At 37.8% G+C, this 19,273-nt stretch overlaps 3 protein-coding genes across 4 annotated transcripts in view; 1 reads left to right on the top strand and 2 right to left on the bottom strand.

Moving 5' to 3' along the window:
- Positions 1-3,922: 3,922 nt before the first annotated feature.
- On the bottom strand, positions 3,923-12,238 carry LOC134658713 (rRNA 2'-O-methyltransferase fibrillarin). Its single transcript, XM_063514368.1, has 8 exons — positions 12,081-12,238; positions 10,948-11,106; positions 10,124-10,199; positions 9,675-9,777; positions 7,565-7,735; positions 6,409-6,530; positions 5,349-5,472; positions 3,923-4,093 (listed from the first exon to the last, which is right to left on the bottom strand). The coding sequence occupies exons 1-8, from the start codon at positions 12,091-12,093 to the stop codon at positions 3,923-3,925; spliced, it is 939 nt and encodes a 312-aa protein (XP_063370438.1). The 5' UTR covers positions 12,094-12,238.
- A 325-nt stretch (positions 12,239-12,563) lies between these two features.
- On the top strand, positions 12,564-14,193 carry LOC134658845 (uncharacterized). Its single transcript, XM_063514516.1, has 3 exons — positions 12,564-12,867; positions 13,269-13,425; positions 13,943-14,193. Exons 1-3 carry the CDS (start codon positions 12,667-12,669, stop codon positions 14,182-14,184), a joined length of 600 nt encoding a protein of 199 aa, XP_063370586.1. The 5' UTR covers positions 12,564-12,666; the 3' UTR covers positions 14,185-14,193.
- A 2,654-nt stretch (positions 14,194-16,847) lies between these two features.
- LOC134658821 (uncharacterized) overlaps positions 16,848-19,273 on the bottom strand; it is a 36,623-nt gene continuing 34,197 nt past the window's right edge. The window contains exons 4-6 of one of the 2 annotated variants that reach the window (XM_063514484.1): positions 18,091-18,153; positions 17,519-17,680; positions 16,848-17,027 (exon numbers count right to left, since the gene is read on the bottom strand). In XM_063514484.1, the coding sequence (XP_063370554.1) occupies positions 16,926-17,027; positions 17,519-17,680; positions 18,091-18,153 (327 nt within the window). In that variant the 3' untranslated portion in view covers positions 16,848-16,925. The remainder of the gene's footprint in view (positions 17,028-17,518; positions 17,681-18,090; positions 18,154-19,273) is intronic. The other variant, XM_063514485.1, reaches the window with a different exon arrangement.

The raw sequence follows: 19,273 nt of genomic DNA, 5'->3' as shown, positions 1-19,273 counted from the left end.
AAAAACCGGCCAAGTGCGAGTCGGACTCGCGCACGGAGGGTTCCGCACCATCAACAAAAAATAGAGCCAAACAAGCAAAAAAACGGTCACCCATCCAAGTACTGACCCCGCCCGACGTTGCTTAACTTCGGTCAAAAGTCACGTTTGTTGTATGGGAGCCCCACTTAAATCTTTATTTTATTGTTTTTAGTATTTGTTGTTATAGCGGCAACAGAAATACATCATCTGTGAAAATTTCAACTGTCTAGCTATCACGGTACAGCCTGGTGACAGACGGACGGACGGACAGCGGAGTCTTAGTAATAGGGTCCCGTTTTTACCCTTTTGGTACGGCACCCTAAAAAAATGTATATCTTTTAACTTCTCAGTTCTCCCTAGCCGAACAATGAATGACGATGAAATTTTTTTTTCTTTTCAATTGATTATTATAACTAAAAACTTATTCCACAGATACTTCTGACGAAGAGATGGAAGTCGAGCGGCAGTCAGCGAGCGACGCTTCCTTCGACGAACAAGAGTTTGAGGATGATGATGATGATGATAGCGACGAGCGTCCGCGGCGTCGGCAGGTCCAAGACGGCAGTGATGACAGCGGGGGGGAGTGACAATATATGCTATGTTAAATGTTATATGGCTTTTATTTACCTTTGATCACAAGAATCTTTGAACATAGAGAAAAAAATACATAGAGTGCTCACTCCATACATCAGTTTTAGTACCAAAAAGACTTAGCATCTAGCATCGAGTAGCGGAACTATCACTGCCACTTGACAATAGATGTCGCCACCGACCGGAGTCTTATGCTGTTGAGATAAGACTTTCCGGTCGGTGCTACATCTATTGTCAAGTAGCAGTACTGATAGTTCCGCTACTCGATGCTAGATGTAGATACTGAAATTAATAGTCTGAACTGATGTATGGAGTGAGAACTCTATGTATTTTTTTCTCTATGCTTTGAACGAGCAATTCTTGTATATTTATTTAGACGATCGAAACGGCTCTATGAAATTTGCTGTATAGGAGTGCAAAAAATCTATCTAGCTAGGTCTTATCTCTGGGCATATCTGGGAAAACGCGCGTTTTTGAGTTTTTATATGTTTTCCGAGCATGGCTCGGTCGCCCAGATATTAAATAATAGTACTAGCACAAAATAAATAATAGTACTAAGTACAGAAGACTCACTCTCTAACAAAACTCGTCTGATCAGCACAGATATGGCCGCTAGGTGGCGACAGCGCCACGCGCGGCTTATGGCTTTCCCCAAAATTGGGGCCGAACGGATGTACTTTTACCTACCTGTAGCAAAGCGACGAAATCGCGGAGTGAGACACGCCTGGTACTAGGTACAGAAGATTCACTCTAACAAAACGCGTATGTTGCGATTACGATAGATATGACCGCTAGGTGGCGCAAGCGCCACGCGCGGCCTATGGCTAGCCACCAAAATTGGTGTGGGACGGATGTACTTGCAGGTACTGGTTGCGACGCGACGAAATCGCGGAGTGAGCCACGCCTGGCTTTGATTAGTTAATGAACCTATTAAATTGGGTATTTGACTGTATTTAAAATCAATTATTTTACACCATGCATGAAATAAAGCACCAGAAGATTAGAGAAACGTAGACAGCAGTTATTTTTAAACGTATTTATTTTATAACCCGTATAAAACTATACAGAGTAGGTCATTTGATTGTGACGTCACATGCTAGTGTTTCATATAAATTCTAAGGTTTATAAGGTGAAAAATAAAACAGTATTTGTCATTCGCACCATCGTCTATATTTTATCATTCTCTTAAAACTTACACATACATCTCACGTATGTCCATAAAGCTTACTTAACATTATACTTAAACTAAAACATGACATATCGGCAGTATATCAAATACATTTCAACTTCATATATCTTTTTAATAGCGACTAAATTAGAAACGGTAATTGTACATGACGTGTGAAAGCTAGATACAAAGCTTTAAGAATATAGATTTAGAACAAGTTAAGTTGGCACAGAATTTAATAATCCAGACTGCAAGTGTCATAATAGGGTATTTTATTTGTCTGTATTTAAAATAAAGTTCGGAAAAAGAAACTGATTTGACTAGTAGTCATTCTTTTAAAATTATGGCTTCAGTCCAGTGGGACTATTTCGCCAGTATCTAGGTATTAGGAGCAAGTTATACGATTAAAATTGTACGGTTAAGCTTTGGTTTCCTCCGAAAGCGGTGCCGTCATATAGCGGCCGTCTCCATACAAATACTACGACATCCATATTTAGCCGTATTATTTAGTATGGAGACGGCCGCTATATGACGGCCCCGCTATCCTAGGAAAATCGATCTTTAGTACAAGACAGTGTACGGTGATTTTATTCGCTCTTGTAAAGCGATAGCGGCCTTTACAATAAGCACGTGGACTACCGGCCGTTGACCCCAAAATGGTGGTTAAACGCGTTTCAAGGTGAATTCTCCATTCACTGAACATCACCACATTAGTTTACTGTATAATAAGCTATCGGTATTACACTTTAAACACTTAATGAGCCAAAAACACAGGAATTAATCACGAGGCTAACTATCAAGATGGCGCTCGACCCGGTAGTCCCTAAACTAGCAGTTAAATACCCTATCTTCATAGAAGTTTGACGTATATAATATCTTTTGCAGTCTGCTTGCTACCAAAATAGCTGCCAACTTATCTTCTAACTCTAGTAGTTTAAATCAACCTTTTATGTCGTTACAATGCTATATCAACTACTTCATCATAGCTTTTCACCTAGCTTCCAGTGTGTATGTACACAGATGCAGATTATAGTTAAAATTCCAAATAAATTTCAACCTTATTTTAAGTAATGGAATCTAATGTAACAGAAAATAAATCAGGCACATTATTTTTCCCTTAATTTCATATCATAGACTAGGAATCCTCTAGACGGAGTTTAGAGCAATAGGGATGATGACACATGTTGAATTTTATAACAAAATCTAGTAAAATAGATAGCAAACGAGCTATTTATCACAATAATGTGGATATTAAAACAAAATATTGAAAAATTACAAAAATACAGGACCTGAAAGATTCAAAATTTAAGTTTTTTTTTACTTCCAAAAACGATAAAAGTAAGGGTACCATTCGATTCCTTACATTTCATCCAAAAAAATATTGTATAGCAACTATATACATAAACGCAATATTTCACCGACAAAAACGCAATTTTCTTGTTTTGTCCATACTACAAGATGGGCTCCCAGAGAGCTTGACGTCACGTTCCCTTATCGTTTTGTATGAAGCGTTTCGCGAGTGAAGTGAGACTGTCGGACTTTGACTACAATTTCTGACTTTTGTGTTACTTTAATGCAATGGGTCCCATATAGACATTTGATCCTAAAAACAAACCCGATCGATTGATACCATAAATGAAAATTAGTCATGTACCCTATTATATAGCGTTTAGCGGGGGACGAGGTGAGCGAGTCCCGTGCCGTGATTGGTCCGTTCAACGACACGGACGTCACGCAAAGACACTTTGACTCGAAAATGGAGTAAAACTACCGTATACAGGGTGTAATCTAAAACGTGATACAAGATAATCAAACCTGAATCTTTTCATGATTTTGAACAACTTTTACTATGGGGTCAATTTTGTAATATTAAAAAAAAATTGAGCTGTTCCATAGAAATGGTCAAGGAGAGGTAGACAAAAATGTATGGCAAAGATTTTTTTTATTGTTAATTTACAAAGTTGACCCCATAGTAAAAGTTGTTCAAAATCATGAAAAGATTCAGGTTTGATTATCTTGTATCACGTTTTAGATTACACCCTGTATTTGTGGCAGAGGGGGTAGCGTTACTATGCTCAGTCTGGAGGATGTCTTGTCTGTTCATATTGACCTAAATCAAATTAAAATCTAGATTTTGATAGTCAATTACTTGTCTTTCTTGGCCGGGGGCCTAAAGACCCCTACAACGACCGCGTGGTCTCGCTCATAAGGCTCTAAGGTCAACTGTTCTTGAGGTTTCAGCTTATCCGCTTGTAGTTTCTTCACTTCGGCCGCGAACACGGCTTCAGGTTGGGCTGTTGAGTCGATACAGGAGGCCTGACGAACAGACAATGTGTTAGTAGAGAACTAGAGAAGTTGAAGAGGTGAGAAAGGGCGGAATCCTCAGTGAGAGAGTTCTTTATCAACATGAAAGATTTAGCGTTTGGTTGTCATCATAAGATTGAATCATAAACTAGACTAGATGGGTTAATCAACTTTTTCTTGTCACACGTTGCTATGGTTGGTCTCCTGAGTCATTCTTAAAATTTTAGGTTTTTCGTATTTAAATGAACCAAACTTGCATTTTATGGTAGTTATAAGACTTTCCCATAATGGGACATCTACTGAGCATGTTAGTAGAACATGGTACAGCAGTTCTTCTAACAATCTGTGCTACTATTGTCTCCTCGCTGATGGGACAGAATAACAACAAAAACTGACCCGCCTAATCCTAACAAATTTAATAGGTCTCATGAGTAGGCACATTTTGAATTTTAATATGCTTTCTCTACCCGGACTAACTTTGGAAGACAGTCTGTAATTAAATTACATAGTGTTTGAAACATGCAATCTATTTTTAGTGATTTAATTGATGTTAATATTGTCAATACTAGAACAGAGATTCCAACAGTCATTTGTCATTTGTTTTGTTTCCATGGTATATCTTCTACTCTGCTCAGTTACGACCCATGGCAGAGTGGCTTCGGGATTCATGGTGTTGGCGAAAGATGTCAGTTCGAATCCGTATAGTTGATTGACCCAGATGCTGTGACTTGTAGACCTGCCGCCTAAACTAGGCCTCTTTAGAGTAAGTCTAGTTTTCTCTTGATTACACTGAATAAAAGATTAGAGGCTCTGTGACTTGTAGACCTGACGCCTAAACTGGGCCTCTTTAGGGTAAGTCTAGTTTTCTCTTGATTACACTGAATAAAAGACTAGAGGCTCTGTGACTTGTAGACCTGCCGCATAAACTAGGCCTCTTTAGAGTAAGTCTAGTATTCTCATGATTACACTGAATAAAAGACTAAGGCTCTGTGACTTGTAGACCTGACGCCTAAACTGGGCCTCTTTAGGGTAAGTCTAGTTTTCTCTTGATTACACTGAATAAAAGACTAAGGCTCTGTGACTTGTAGACCTGACGCCTAAACTAGGCCTCTTTAGGGTAAGTCTAGTTTTCTCATGATTACACTGAATAAAAGACTAGACTAGAGGCTCTGTGACTTGTAGACCTGCCGCATAAACTAGGCCTCTTTAGAGTAAGTAGTATTCTTATGATTACACTGAATAAAAGAACTGTTATATCAATACATACCTTGATGGAAATAACGAAATGCCCTCCGTTCTTCAGAAAGTGTTGCGCGTTCAGACTGACGATCCTGGCCTGGTCAGGTTGCGCCACGTCCGCGAATATAGTGTCCACCATACCAACCAGCATCCTGAAATACGGACCTATTAGTGATGTGGCTGATATAGTGTGATTGAAACTTTAATGTGATGTGCAATCAGAGAGAGAGTTCAACGTATCAACATGAAAGATTTAGAAGAACGAAATCATCATTTAGGCAGATTTTATATTCATTGTTTTTCATTTTCATTAATGGGGTTGTCCGGTCGAAGTATTTAGCAGATGGCGCCATTATAGCTTGCCCTGTCAATCCATAGAATTGACAAATTTTTGTTTTTTTAATGCCCTGGATGCAAGACCTTTAAGCCAAATCTCAAAGAAAAACCGGCCAAGTGCGAGTCGGACTCGCGCACGGAGTGTTCCGCACCATCAACAAAAAATAGAGCAAAACAAGCAAAAAAAACGGTCACCCATCCAAGTACTGACCCCGCCCGACGTTGCTTAACTTCGGTCAAAAATCACGTTTGTTGTATGGGAGCCACACTTAAATCTTCATTTTATTCTGTTTTTAGTATTTGTTGTTATAGCGGCAACAGAAATACATCATCTGTGAAAATTTCAACTGTCTAGCTATCACGGTTCGTGAGATACAGCCTAGTGACAGACGGACGGACGGACGGACGGACAGCGGAGTCTTAGTAATAGGGTCCCGTTTTTACCCTTTGGGTACGGAACCCTAAAAAGGCGCAAGCTATGATGGCGCCATCTATGCATAATTGCATACCTTTGACAGTTGCAAACCCCATTGTTTTGTACAGTCAAGTGTAAATATGGGTGCATATAACTTAATCAAAAATATGTCCCATAGTCCTTAATTCACTGTCATAAGAGCTATGGGACATATTTTTGAGTATGACGTGTGGACTCATATTTTTACACTTGAACGCACTACTTCAGCAATTTTTTTTTGCTATTTTTTTCATACATATTTTTCGTATGAAAAAAAAGTTTTTTATCTCAAACCAACCTGTATTTAAGCGGGTGCCTGGCGTCTTCAATGATAGGTATAATATTGGTCCGCTTCTTGGCAACATTGATAAGGTCACGCCCCGATCTGTGGGAGAACTCCACAGCATACACCAGACCCTCCTGCAATAGAAATAAGGTTCAGTTTGCAAAGTAAACGGTGAATTATTTGTGAATTTTTGAGGGTTATCAGAAGTGGGTAAGTGGATATAGTCTTCACGAATAGGTCAGGTTAGAGGGACCACTGATCATCATTTAGACAATTTTTAATATTTATAGAGTATTTATAGTAGCATGATAAATTACATTACGTAACTACGAGGTTTATTTTAATGTTGCTAACTTTAAACCATGTTTTTTATATCCTCAGATACTAAAATAGATTGATTGGTGTCTAATTAACTGATCTGCTATTTTAGTGCAAAGGAATAATTTGATAGTAAATAGAAAAACATGGTTTAGTTCACTAAACATTGCATTGTAAATTTTCATTGCACTATTTTGTCAAAATAACTATATATCAAAACCATTTCTTACAGAAACTTTCACTTGCTTCATATTTTAGGAATGAAATGTGACGTCCCACGGGTAAAGGTACCTTATGGCGGTTGGCGCCTACGCTATTATTAACGCCGCTCCAATACAATTGCGGCGCTATGCGACGTAAGCGCCAAGTGCCATAAGGTACCTTTTTCCGTGGAACGTCACAAATGTATTCTTATATCAACTATCAACATTTCCTGCTAACTGAATTTCGACAACATAATCATCATAAGGCATAATTTCGTGATGCACACTTATTGATTTCTTCTTTTCTTGCTTTATCTTTATAATACCATAGAGAAAAAAATACATAGAGTGCTCACTCCATATATCAGTTTTAGTACCAAAAAGACTATTAGCATCTAGCATCGAGTAGCGGAACTATCAGTACTGCTACTTGACAATAGATGTAGCGCCGACCGGAAAGTCTTATGCTGTTGAGATAAGACTTTCCGGTCGGTGCTACATCTATTGTCAAGTAGCAGTACTGATAGTTCTGCTACTCGATGCTAGATGTAGACACTGAAATTAATAGTCTGAACTGATGTATGGAGTGAGCACTCTATGTATTTTTTGTCTCTATGATAATACTAACAAACTATCAATCAACTCACCGGTCCAACAACATCGGAGACATGGCTGACTGTAGTTCCACTAGCAGCCCCAAGATACAGCACTCTAGAGCCCGGAGGCATGTGTATGACATCCACACCTCCCATGATTGCCGCTGCCAACTTCGACCTGAACGGGTTCCATACTCTATACTCCACTTTCTCTCCGTCGGTCTGTAAAGAAGGACTTAGTTAGTAGAGGTAAAGAAAGGGGAAATTAAAGGGGGGTTGATGGGGAAATCAGAAGTGGGTAAGTGGATATAGTCTTCACGAATAGGTCAGGTTAGAGGGACCACTGATCATCACTTTGGTTCACTAACTAGTAAAGTAGATAAACATATCACATTGCAAATAGATAAAATAGTTTTTTCACTTAAAAATCAAGTCAAAGGGCCACAAAAATCTACACTGGCGATAAGTGTAGAAAAGTTTCCCCATTTTTAATGTGAACCTTGTTTTTAAGGTGACCTGCGTTTGCTTTAGAAAACAATAAAACAAAAGAAATGCTAACTTATTTAGTTTTTCAAAGGTTAAAGTTAGATTGAAATAGACTGTACATTGTAATGCACATTGGACCTTATGAGGACAGTATTATATTGCGAAATAACTATTTTCACAGAACCATTTATCCTGTGTTATTGTACAATTACTACTGAATACAAATAAAATATCAATGTCCGTAACTAAAACCATGGACCTAGAATATTACGGACAGAGTTTCGCTTACAACACAACTGTGATTCCAACATCCACCAGTTTCATAGTATTTACGCGTGACACAGACACATTGACAGCCCACATCCACCAGTTTGCCGTCAGACTAATCGAAACGTCATTGAAGTAAACATGTCGAAGAAAAATATAAAATATGCCGGCATGCGTAGTTAAATCCTGCTAGAATTGTACCGATCGAAAGAAAAAAAGTCACGGAATAACTTTTCATACTTAAGTTTATCAATTAGTACGTAAAATCACGATAATTTGTTGTTTATAAATTATCAAACTGCAAAACAGGAGTGTGACCAGTAACATGAATAGGGTAATTTCCCGAAAGTAGGGTAATTGATACCCTTCTTATTAAATCATTATGTATTAAGAGATCATTTAGGTAAATGGTTAAATTATTGATTGTGCATTTCAAACTAGGTCGGTATGGTAATTTCCCGATACTAAGGAGATTAGACGCTTACATGCATGTTTGATAGTTAACGTTGGTTTGTTATGTACATACCTCGCAACCGAGCTAGCAAATCTGTAGCAGTTGTACGTCAGGGTTATCACTACTACGCATAAACTAAAGTACAAAAATTATTTTTTCTTTGTTTTCAAACACACCAATATTTTCAAGCAGTGAAAATTCCATGTTAATATTTGAAAGAAATGCGTAAAAAAAACGTGATTTTATAAAAAAAATACAGATACATTGAAACGCATCTAATATTGACATTGACCTGTTAATTTATATTATTTTGACAGTAAATTAAACCGGGTTATATCGGAAGAGGGTCAACAAGGTTCTCGATCAATTTTATTAATCTTACATACAATAAAGTTAAAGCAAAATGGTTCATCAGAATCGCTTACCCTGGCACAAAACTGTCATATGCTACGGTTTTGCTAGCTCCGTTGCGGGGTATGGTTATGTATTATAATTTTTTTGTTGAAAACCAGATATGTTTCAAGTTAAATGTATAAATTAAAAAAACATGACGAACTGATTTCATTACGATGCTAAATATCATTAGGTATTGAAAATAATGTTTGCACAAAGTAATTGTGCAATATTGCGCATTTACAAGACCTATAAAATCAGATACGTGCACACTTTTTTTATTGTCTAACGTAAAACTGTCCTAGTTTTATTTATTTGAAAACAAGGACGATATTAAAAATAATTGTTTCACCATTAGGGGAGAATTTGTGTGACATGGTAACACTCGTCTACACGCACACATTCAAACCGTCCGCCATTGCAGTGTCACAGTTTGTCTTAGATGACAGTCCGTCCGTAATATTCTAGGTCCATGACTAAAACTAATAATTTCAAGGCTGCGCTGTTCTTTTTCTACAAAAGCCAGATTAAAGTTAAGGTTAACATAATAAATATACAAACCTCAACAGATATTCTCTTTTCACCATAGACTTCAGACCCCGGCACAAGATTTTTGGTGACCAGCGCATCCTCTTTGCCTCTGGCTATGAAGACTCCAGGGTGTCTATTAAAAAATACAATAATATTAACTAAATGAAAATAAGGAAAACAACCGATAGTTCGATTTGTAGTTGATCAGATACAAATGTTGCTTCAAGCATTAGCTTTCAGAAGAACGAAAGTTTTGTAGAAAAACATCATTTCAGACACAAAAGGTTATTTTATTTAACTCAATTTTCCTTATTGAAAGGTGTTTTTAATTCTAGCCCAAAGAAGCCATGAAATTGGAAGTTTTAAACTTCCACACATGTCCTTCTGTTGAAGACCAGGTTTTAAGACTATACCTAGATTAAAAAATGATTACATACTCCAGACAAAGACATCATCACATATGTAGAAAAAGGACTAACCTGTGTGGTTCGATGATAACTTGCTTGCCTCCCTTGAAGCCACCACCACCTCTGCCGCCACCACCACGACCGCGGCCTGTCAACAGAAACATTTATCAGCACGGGAAGATGATGAGCCAAGCTGCAAGTCTGTGACGCAGCATCAGAAGTGGGTAAGTGGATATAGTCTTCATGAATAGGTCAGGTTAGAGGGACCACTGATCATCATTTGGAGTCCTAATCCTAACAAATTTAATAGGTCTCATGAGTAGGCACATTTTGAATTTTAATATGCTTTCTCTACCTGGACTAGCTTTGCAAAACAGTCTGTAATTATAATTACATAGTATTTGGAACATGCAATGCAATATTGTATTTTTACTGATTTAATTGATGTTAATATTGTCAATACTAGAACAGAGATTCCAACAGTCATTTGTCATTTGTTTTGTTTCCATGGTATATTTTCTACTCTGCTCAATTATGACCCATGGCAGAGTGGCCTCGGGATTCATGATGTTGGCGAAAGATGTCAGTTCGAATCCGGACTTCACCACTGGTGGCTTAAGTCAATTTTTCTTTAATATGACATCTATCTAAATATACCACCATATTCTTAAGCCCCGTCTCCATATCGCGCGGCAAGCTATCGAACATTGGCTCGCGCGGCAGCCGCGCACAATGGATACCGGGCTGGCTCGCGAGCTAACCCGGTATCCATTGTGCGCGGCTGCCGTGCGAGCCAATGTTCGATGGTTTGCCGCGCGATATGGAGACGGGGCTTTACATGTTCACACTCCATAAACAAATAGCTAGTATATAAAAAATGAGTAAAAAAGTCTTACCACCACCAGGTGCTCCTCTGCTAAACCCTCTGCCACCGCCCCTCTTCTCAAATCCCCCGCGGCCACCGCCGCCGCGACCTCCAAAGCCTCCCCTACCGCCCCCGCGGCCCCGGCCGCCTCCAAAACCACCGCGCCCGCCGCCACGGCCTCCGTTGAACTCTGGAACATGTCTGGTGTTATAGTGATGTTTGGTATACGGTTGATAGTGGAGTTTGGTGCGGTGATCAGAAGTGGGTAAGTGGATATAGTCTTCACGAATAGGTCAGGTTAGAGGGACCACTGATCATCATTTTTGCCATCGTAATATGTTGACAGCTAACCTAATATGTAATTACCTATTTGTAAATGGTGCTAAATGTTCAGTTATTTTTATCTGATGTTTCAATTCCCTTAATTTATCATGGCTTATTTTTTAACAGTTGGTTTAACAATTCTTTTTTTCTTTATAAACTTCATTTTGATAGTCTATCTCTAATCTAAAGCAAATTAGACCTCAACAAATCAACAATGGCTGTAAATGTAAATAGAACGAAATCACATGGTTCTCATACTCGTATTAATTTAGACAGCATGTCGATACGTTATTAAAACATAATGTAAATTAAAAAAAAAACTTTTATAGGACTGTATCTTTCATGTATCAATATGGAATGCAAGAAATATTGAACTAATATTAATGAAATATGACCACCACGTACAGGCATGGGTGTTATATCAATATAAGTTGTTCCCGAACTGGAAAATGAGGTTAAGTTTGCTTGTATGGGCGATAAGACGCCAAGCATGCCTACACGTGGGGTTAAAGAAATTAACTGAATAAAGAATATAACCATTACGTAATAAAACCATTACTATAATCATGATGTAGAGTTAAAGGCAACGTGGACCACCATGTGGTTATTTTATAAGAAAAATCAAACAAATGCTACGAACATAATCCAAACCTAACCTAAAATACCGCATGTGATATTTCATATTAAATCCGAAGTTATAGTGTAAGTATTAATTATAAGCTGTTTTAGGTGTAAAAACATATAAATTGATACAGTAAAATAAGGAATTAACATAAAAACGTGATAGTTATCTGGACGCAAAGCGTACATGTCAAAGCGAAGATGTAAAAAATATCTTACCTGGTTTGCCCATTTGAAGCTCAGGAACTTATTATTAAAAATCCAATGTTTTATTATTTTTTGACTATCTATACACAAAAATAAACTTTATTTTCTTCATAAACCACGCGAGCCCATGACGCCGGTGTGCACTTGACGGAAGTGAGGCCATTTTGAATTTTGAATCTGCGTAGAGTTGGGAGCGTAAAAAAAAACTTTTGACATTTTTAGTGTTGCCATATTACTTTCTTAAATACCTGCTAAAGTTTCTAGGAAGTAAAGTTATTCTTACCAAGTTACGTAATCCTATTACAAACTGAAGTTGGAATGTAAATACGACGTTGATAACGATCACTTTACTAAAGGGCTTGAAATTGCACACCAAACTCTCCAACTCCAGGATTTTCTACATAAATACTTAGAAACTAACAATCGCTGATAAACAAACCGTATGATATACATATTTGTAGACCAATCACTTTCATGCTGATCTAATCCTACTGTCCGTTTCCTGCCACGTACTTGTTAATTACGTTACCCCCTGGTTCATATAAATATATGTGTTTGTAATATTTACACTCCAGTAATCTTTAGTTACCTATCTATAATGAAGTCGTCCGCTTTTAGTAAAGTTTCCTTTACCAATTTCAAATGGCTCAATGAGCCGAAACATTGGAAAGCTAACAAGGAAGTGCTTGAATTTTCTACTGATAATAAAACTGACTTTTGGCAGAAAACTTTTTACGGTTTCGCTTTTAATACCGGACATCTGTATGGAGTAGAAATAAAAGATGACTTCACTTTGGAGGTAAAGTAAACCATATTTAATAACAGCTTTCTTTCCCTCTCTACCACTAGGTAAACCACTCCTAAACGAGGTTTACTTTTGAAACTACCCACATCTCTCCCAATCTTACATTCTAGTGATGCTTGTTTAAAAGAAATGTTAAATTCCTTACAAAAATAGCATTGCCATTTAATTATATTTCATGATATCTGATTTTTAATTATTTCAAAATCATCATCTTTCTCGCGTTGTCCCGGCTTTTTTCTAGGAGCCTGGGGTTTTAATTTTAATTATTTTAAAATTTTGGCATCAATTGGTTTTTAGCGGGATTTTTTAAACCAGCTGCGTAGAGAAAGGTACCTTGAGCGATGTAAGAGAAATACAAGTTTTTCTTTGGTAATTTTGTTAAATGCACCTTTCAGATTTGCGTCGAAGCAAACTTTACAACTCTCTACGATCAAGCGGGTCTTATGATCTACATAGATGAGCACCATTGGTTGAAAACCGGTATAGAGTATAACGACGGACAGCCTATGATCGGCAGCGTCCTTACCAATGGAGTTTCGGACTGGGCTACGGGTATGTTATAAAATTTAAAACTACCCCAATTTTGTTTAGTCTTCAATGGTAGTGGCATATAGTCTGTCAAACAACCTTGTCAGTAGAAAATGGCGTTAAATTCAAATTTTCTATGGGACGATCACCCTTCGCACCAAATTTTTTTAAGCTTGCCGCTCTTTACTACTGACGGAATCAGCTTGTGAGACTATAATTCACGAGATTTTTTTCCATAGAAGGTAGGATCCTATAGAAGTGGTATACGCGTGCCTCCGTGAGGGACAAAACATAGGCAATGCGACACTATGATTGGTCGAATTTATTTGTTGCCCACCATAATCCATACTAATTTATGGTGGGGAATAAAAAAAAATGTGAGACTGTGACAAGGACAAACAATAATAGCGCTTTCGCTGCTACTCATACTGAAAGATACATAAGACTATCCCGTTCGGTCAGTTATCCCCACCACTCATGCCCTATCCAATTAAAAATACTAGATTCATGTTTTTTTCCAAAATTTGTTATTTTTTTTCAGGCATATTTCCTGGCAACCCCAAAAAGTTCTACCTCCGCCTCACCCGCCTCCGCGACGCCATGTGTGTCAAATATTCCATAGACAACCAAATTTGGACTTTACTCAGACTTTGCCCGTTTCCTTCAGCCAGCAAGTATTTAGTGGGGCCTATGGCATGTACCCCGCAGAGGGAAGGCTTGGAAGTTAAATTTAGTAATCTTAGTATTAGTAAACCGGCGGATGATGTTTTACATTCAAATTAACGTATTCAATAATGGGTAATCGCCTTTACCTGAGGTTCCAAGTCTATAAGAGCCGAAGCCAGATTTGTACTAATATTTTCGCAGACATTCGGGAAACCACTTCAAGGTTTTTTATTACGTTGCGTCCCTTTCTTTTGACTTACTGAGGAATGAGATGATAGATGCAAATGTCGCAACTTAACACGTTGGCTGCCATGAGCATCATCGGTGGGAGCAATACTGTCGATGTATACTTGGTCAAGCAGATCTTGACAGTAGAAAAAGGCGGCAAATTTGAAAAATGTAGGCGCGAAGGGATATCGTCCCATAGAAAATTTGAATTTCGCGCCTTTTTTTACTGACAAGATTTGCTTGAAGTGAAAAGGAATTATTGTTTAATATAAGGATAGAATACAATCACAAGTAAGTAATATACTGGGTCAACCAAATCTTGTCAGTAAATAGGAACAAAAAAAACTATACTCATCCTTTTCTTTTGGGTGCTAGTACTAGTGTTAGACAAAGATAGTATGATTCTCTCTGTCTATGTTTGAAATCAAACAGACCTTTGACACACTATAATTAATAATTCACCACATCACAAGTTGATTTTAAATAAAACAATTATATTGCAAAAGTATTTATTCCTTCTTTACAGTCCTTTTTTATTGTCTTATTTTACGTGGAATGTTAACGACAGACAACATATAGTTGGTCAAACCAATTTGTCAGTAAATAGGAACAAAAAAAACTATAATAATCCTTTTCTTTTGGGTGCTAGTACTAGTGTAAGACAAAGATAGTATGATTCTCTCTGTCTGTTTCAAACTAGACAGTCCTTTGACACACTATAGTATCCAATATCAATACTATAGTTGGGCAAGTCATTCCCTCAGTAGAAAAAGACTACAACTTTTAAAAAATGTCGGTGCTAAAGGTTGTCATCCCATTAAAAAAAAATTTCGCGCCTTTTTCTACTGACTAAGTGGGTTTGCCAGAGTATATGTATATTACGGCCTAGGAGTTTGATGGTTGTACCATTTTATACCTTCACAGTAAAAATCAATAGGAAATGTTACAGAAAACAAATTCCTTGACAGAAAATTCAATTTATCCTTGATTTATTTTTCTTTTACATATCCTACTATATGTATGTGTTCCTAACTAATATTTACCATTTACTGTGGCTTCTATAAAAATATTTCTTTTACGTTTATTTGGTAGCGACCAGCAAAATGAATGTTTTGAAAATGTATATATTTTCATACTAATTGTTCTGAGATCGACAAATGTGCTGTGTTAATGTTAATAGCCTTAACTTTGAAATGTGGTTTCCATAGAGAAGGGCCCTTTTACTTATAGGTACTTCATGCGCAATAAGAACCTTTCTATCAGAATTTCTGTTGGAACTCCAGATAAAAGGATTTTATTGAACTTAAGCATAAGGACCCTTCTCTAATCGAAAGCCACAAATAATCGTCTACTACAACCTTACAAGTAATTATGTTCATATCCTTTGGATTGGCAAGCGTTCACAGGCTACGGTCATCACTTACCAACTGGTTTATTGTTAGTACGCTTGTTAACCACATTATAATTTTTTGCTGGCCACAACCAAGACCTACTTAACATATAACTTACATTCTAAATATGAAATGCTCTTTTATAACCGATTCTACGAATAACTAAATAAATGGCGAAGCATAACTATTACATTTATCACAATCAAACTAACAAATAATACATGTGACGTTATCTATGAAAAGGGGCCTTACTGTCGATGGCGCTTACGCCATTATTAACGATGCTCCGATATACAATTCCGCGCGACGCTGTGCGGCGTAAGCGCAATCGACAATAAGGTCCCTTTTCATAGAGAATGCCCCACATATTCTTAATAATTAAACATGAAGATTTTTTAAACTGTTTGTTTGAAATAATAATAAATCAATTAGTTTGAAATCAACATAAAATGTATCACACGTAGATTAAATTTTAGTGCTTTTCAAGATCCTTTTAAATGAACAAATAATTTTGTTTACACGTTTACAGCTAGATATTCAATGATATGATATTATCCCAGAGATTGTAACATTGTTACCAAAGTACAAACTACATTAAATCTTAACCTTTTCAACGCCAAGAGCCACTAAAAAGGCTATGACGGACGCTGTCAAAGCAATTTTCCTGCTTGGCGTATAAGCCACATTTTAGCACGGGACGAAAAGCGTTGAAAAGGTTAATTCTCACAAACAAAAGCGTCGGTTACACGGGTGAACCCGTGTACCCGTAACACGTGTAATATGAAATCACAATGAACTTGTCGTGTTAGAGTCAAATAATACAAATAAGTCCTCGGTTACACGTATGAATGTACCTCTAATACGGCTTTTCAAATTTGAACCTTAACCCGTCGAGCGCCCTTGTATCACACGTGTGATACTAAATCAGTTGGGTCGTAGCGACTCAGTATCAGACGTGTGTTACTACAGATCAATATGGGTCAAATCAAATAGTCAAAAACTTTGCATCAATTTTTTGCATGGTGGTCGTTCGACGGGTTAAATTCATAGTCTAATACGGATAACAAGGCATTGGGTACACGGGTGTTGTGATATCAATATAATAATGAAATTTGAACCTTAAGCTCATTGTAGAGTCTAATACACCTGGATTAAGTTACACGGGTGAAATCCGTGTACCTCCAATAACAATAATGTGAAATCACAATCAATTTGAGCCTTAACTCATCGCATTAGAGTCTAATAACCTTGATCGTCCACCGGTTCCGTTTTAATGGAAACTTGCATGTTCTGTGGATTGGGGAGTGCTGTGGGCGTCTTTGAGCGTTCTAGGTTATACATCTGAAATAGATGATAAGAGAAGTATTTAAACACAGGGTAAGGTAGAAATCAAAATAGGTGCAGGTAGGTAGACGTGTAAATTCAAACGAATAATTATGGTCTGAATCAAATTTGAGGGTAGAAATCTTGTAATATGGCTATGTTTATAATTTTATAGCCTAAATACTAAAATAACTGTTCAATTGACCACCTTAATCCATCAATGCTTTTATATTAAAAAGCTTCATAAAACAATCGGTTCAGAAACATTTCACATCAGCTTTCGATCGAAATAAACTTCCTGGGATCTTCAAATAAGGAGTATGCGGTATGCGTATATCAATAGGTCGATAGGCTAAGGCAGGAGAGCAGCCCTAGTAGCACGGTCGCCTTTTTATCGTTTGTCACCATGCCTGACACGTTCTAACAAGAATGTAAGTGCGAAAGTGACGGGCATAGTGATAGTCGATAAAAATGGAACCGTGCTGAGCCCGCTGTATGAGTGTTCTTACCTTCATGAAGAGTGGTGTGGAGAGCTGAGCTACGCTAGTCGCTTTACTGAGCGACTCGTCCATCTCTGACATTCTAGGGACCTCTAGAGGGACCACCTTCATCTTGGGGCCGCGTTTCTTTGACAATTGCTCTTCATCGGAATCAGACGGAGGCGGGCGGACCTGAAAAATAGATATGCGGGTTACAGGTAGAGTCATAAGAGCTGACACGTGGTTTGTAATAAACTGTCAAAGTCACACATAAAATCCGCGCCAGCTTTCGTGAATAAACTTATAAATCTTGGAAGCATAAGAAAGTTTGACGTTCGAGCCACTTCGAGGTGATCTGACAATAAAGACCGGCCATAGGAAATAGGTAGGTGATAAAACAACGCAATCTTTAGGTTTGTTAGAATCGTTTTGATGAGCAGATGATGTAGAAAAGTGCAGTTAGCGATAACTTATTTGGACAAAATAACTTATTTTGACTTTATTCCAATGCCGTGAAGGTTTAGTAGTGCTATTAAAGCTAACCATATCGTTCCGTGATTGTAACTACGTATATCCAACAACTCCAACATACGATAACTTACCTTTCTAGGGCGGCCGGGTCCTCTTCTTTTCGCTGGCATTGGCAGTGGAGACGGAGAACGATTCTGTTAAAATAAATTATAAATAAAAGTCTAACTTTCATTCAAAATAAAAAAGAGCGCTGTGTATGATATCAAAACTAACAAAACGTTGATAATTGTTGACCCTGTTATTTTGACTTTTGTTACATACGAGGGGCGTTCAATATATAATGAGAATGAGATGCAAACTCTTTAAATATTAGGAAAGTAAATACTGGCCGGTGAAGCTAATCTACCTAGCTGATTGCCATGAAAAAAAACTAACTGTTTTTTGTTTAAAAAAAAAAATACGGCGATTTCTTTGCGATGCTGTTGAGTACGTTAGCGAAAATGGAGAAAATTGAACTGCGCGCCGTTATTAAATACTTGTGTTTGAAATTTTTTTCTACGGACCAAGTCAATTTAGATTTACGGGACACTTTAAGGTCTAATGCTCCTCCGTATTCGACAGTTGCACGTTGGTGCGCCGAATTTAGACGTGGAAGAACATCGACCATGGATGACCCCCGCTCCGGACGCCCTACTACAGCAGTAACTGAAGAAATTGTGAAAAAAGTCGAAAACTTAGTTTTGGCGGATCGTCGTGTCACGGTTCGTTTTATTGCTGAAAATGTAAAGATTCCAACGGGGAGCGTGCATAATATTTTACATGAACGCTTGGGTATGAAAAAGGTATCAGCGCGTTGGGTACCTAGAATGCTTACTGACACGCAAAAACAAACTAGAGTCGAGATTTGTCAAGAAGCTTTGGACCTGATACAGCAAGACCGGGAACTTTTTTTGGCGCGATTTATAACAATGGACGAAACATGGCTCCATCATTACGACCCTGAAACGAAACTGCAGTCTATGACATGGAAAAGGCCATCATCTCCAACTCCGAAGAAATTCAAGGTGGGCCCATCTGCCGATAAGGTCATGGGCTCTGTTTTTTGGTATGGTAAAGGGGTCGTAGTGATTGAGTATCTCGAGCATGGAGCCACTATTACGGGCTCTTTATATGCCAAACAAATAGCAACATTGCGCAATGAGATCCGTGAAAAACGGCGAGGTAAACTCTCGAAAATTGTGTTGTTCCATCAGGACAATGCACCGGCACACAAGTCCGCCGTTGCAATGGCTGCAATACGTGATGCTGGGTTCG

This window comes from Cydia amplana, chromosome 23 (assembly GCF_948474715.1).
Source record: "Cydia amplana chromosome 23, ilCydAmpl1.1, whole genome shotgun sequence".
Taxonomy (NCBI): Eukaryota; Metazoa; Arthropoda; class Insecta; order Lepidoptera; family Tortricidae; genus Cydia; species Cydia amplana.
Note: the sequence above shows the minus strand (reverse complement) of the source record. Positions and strands in the feature narration are given on the sequence as shown.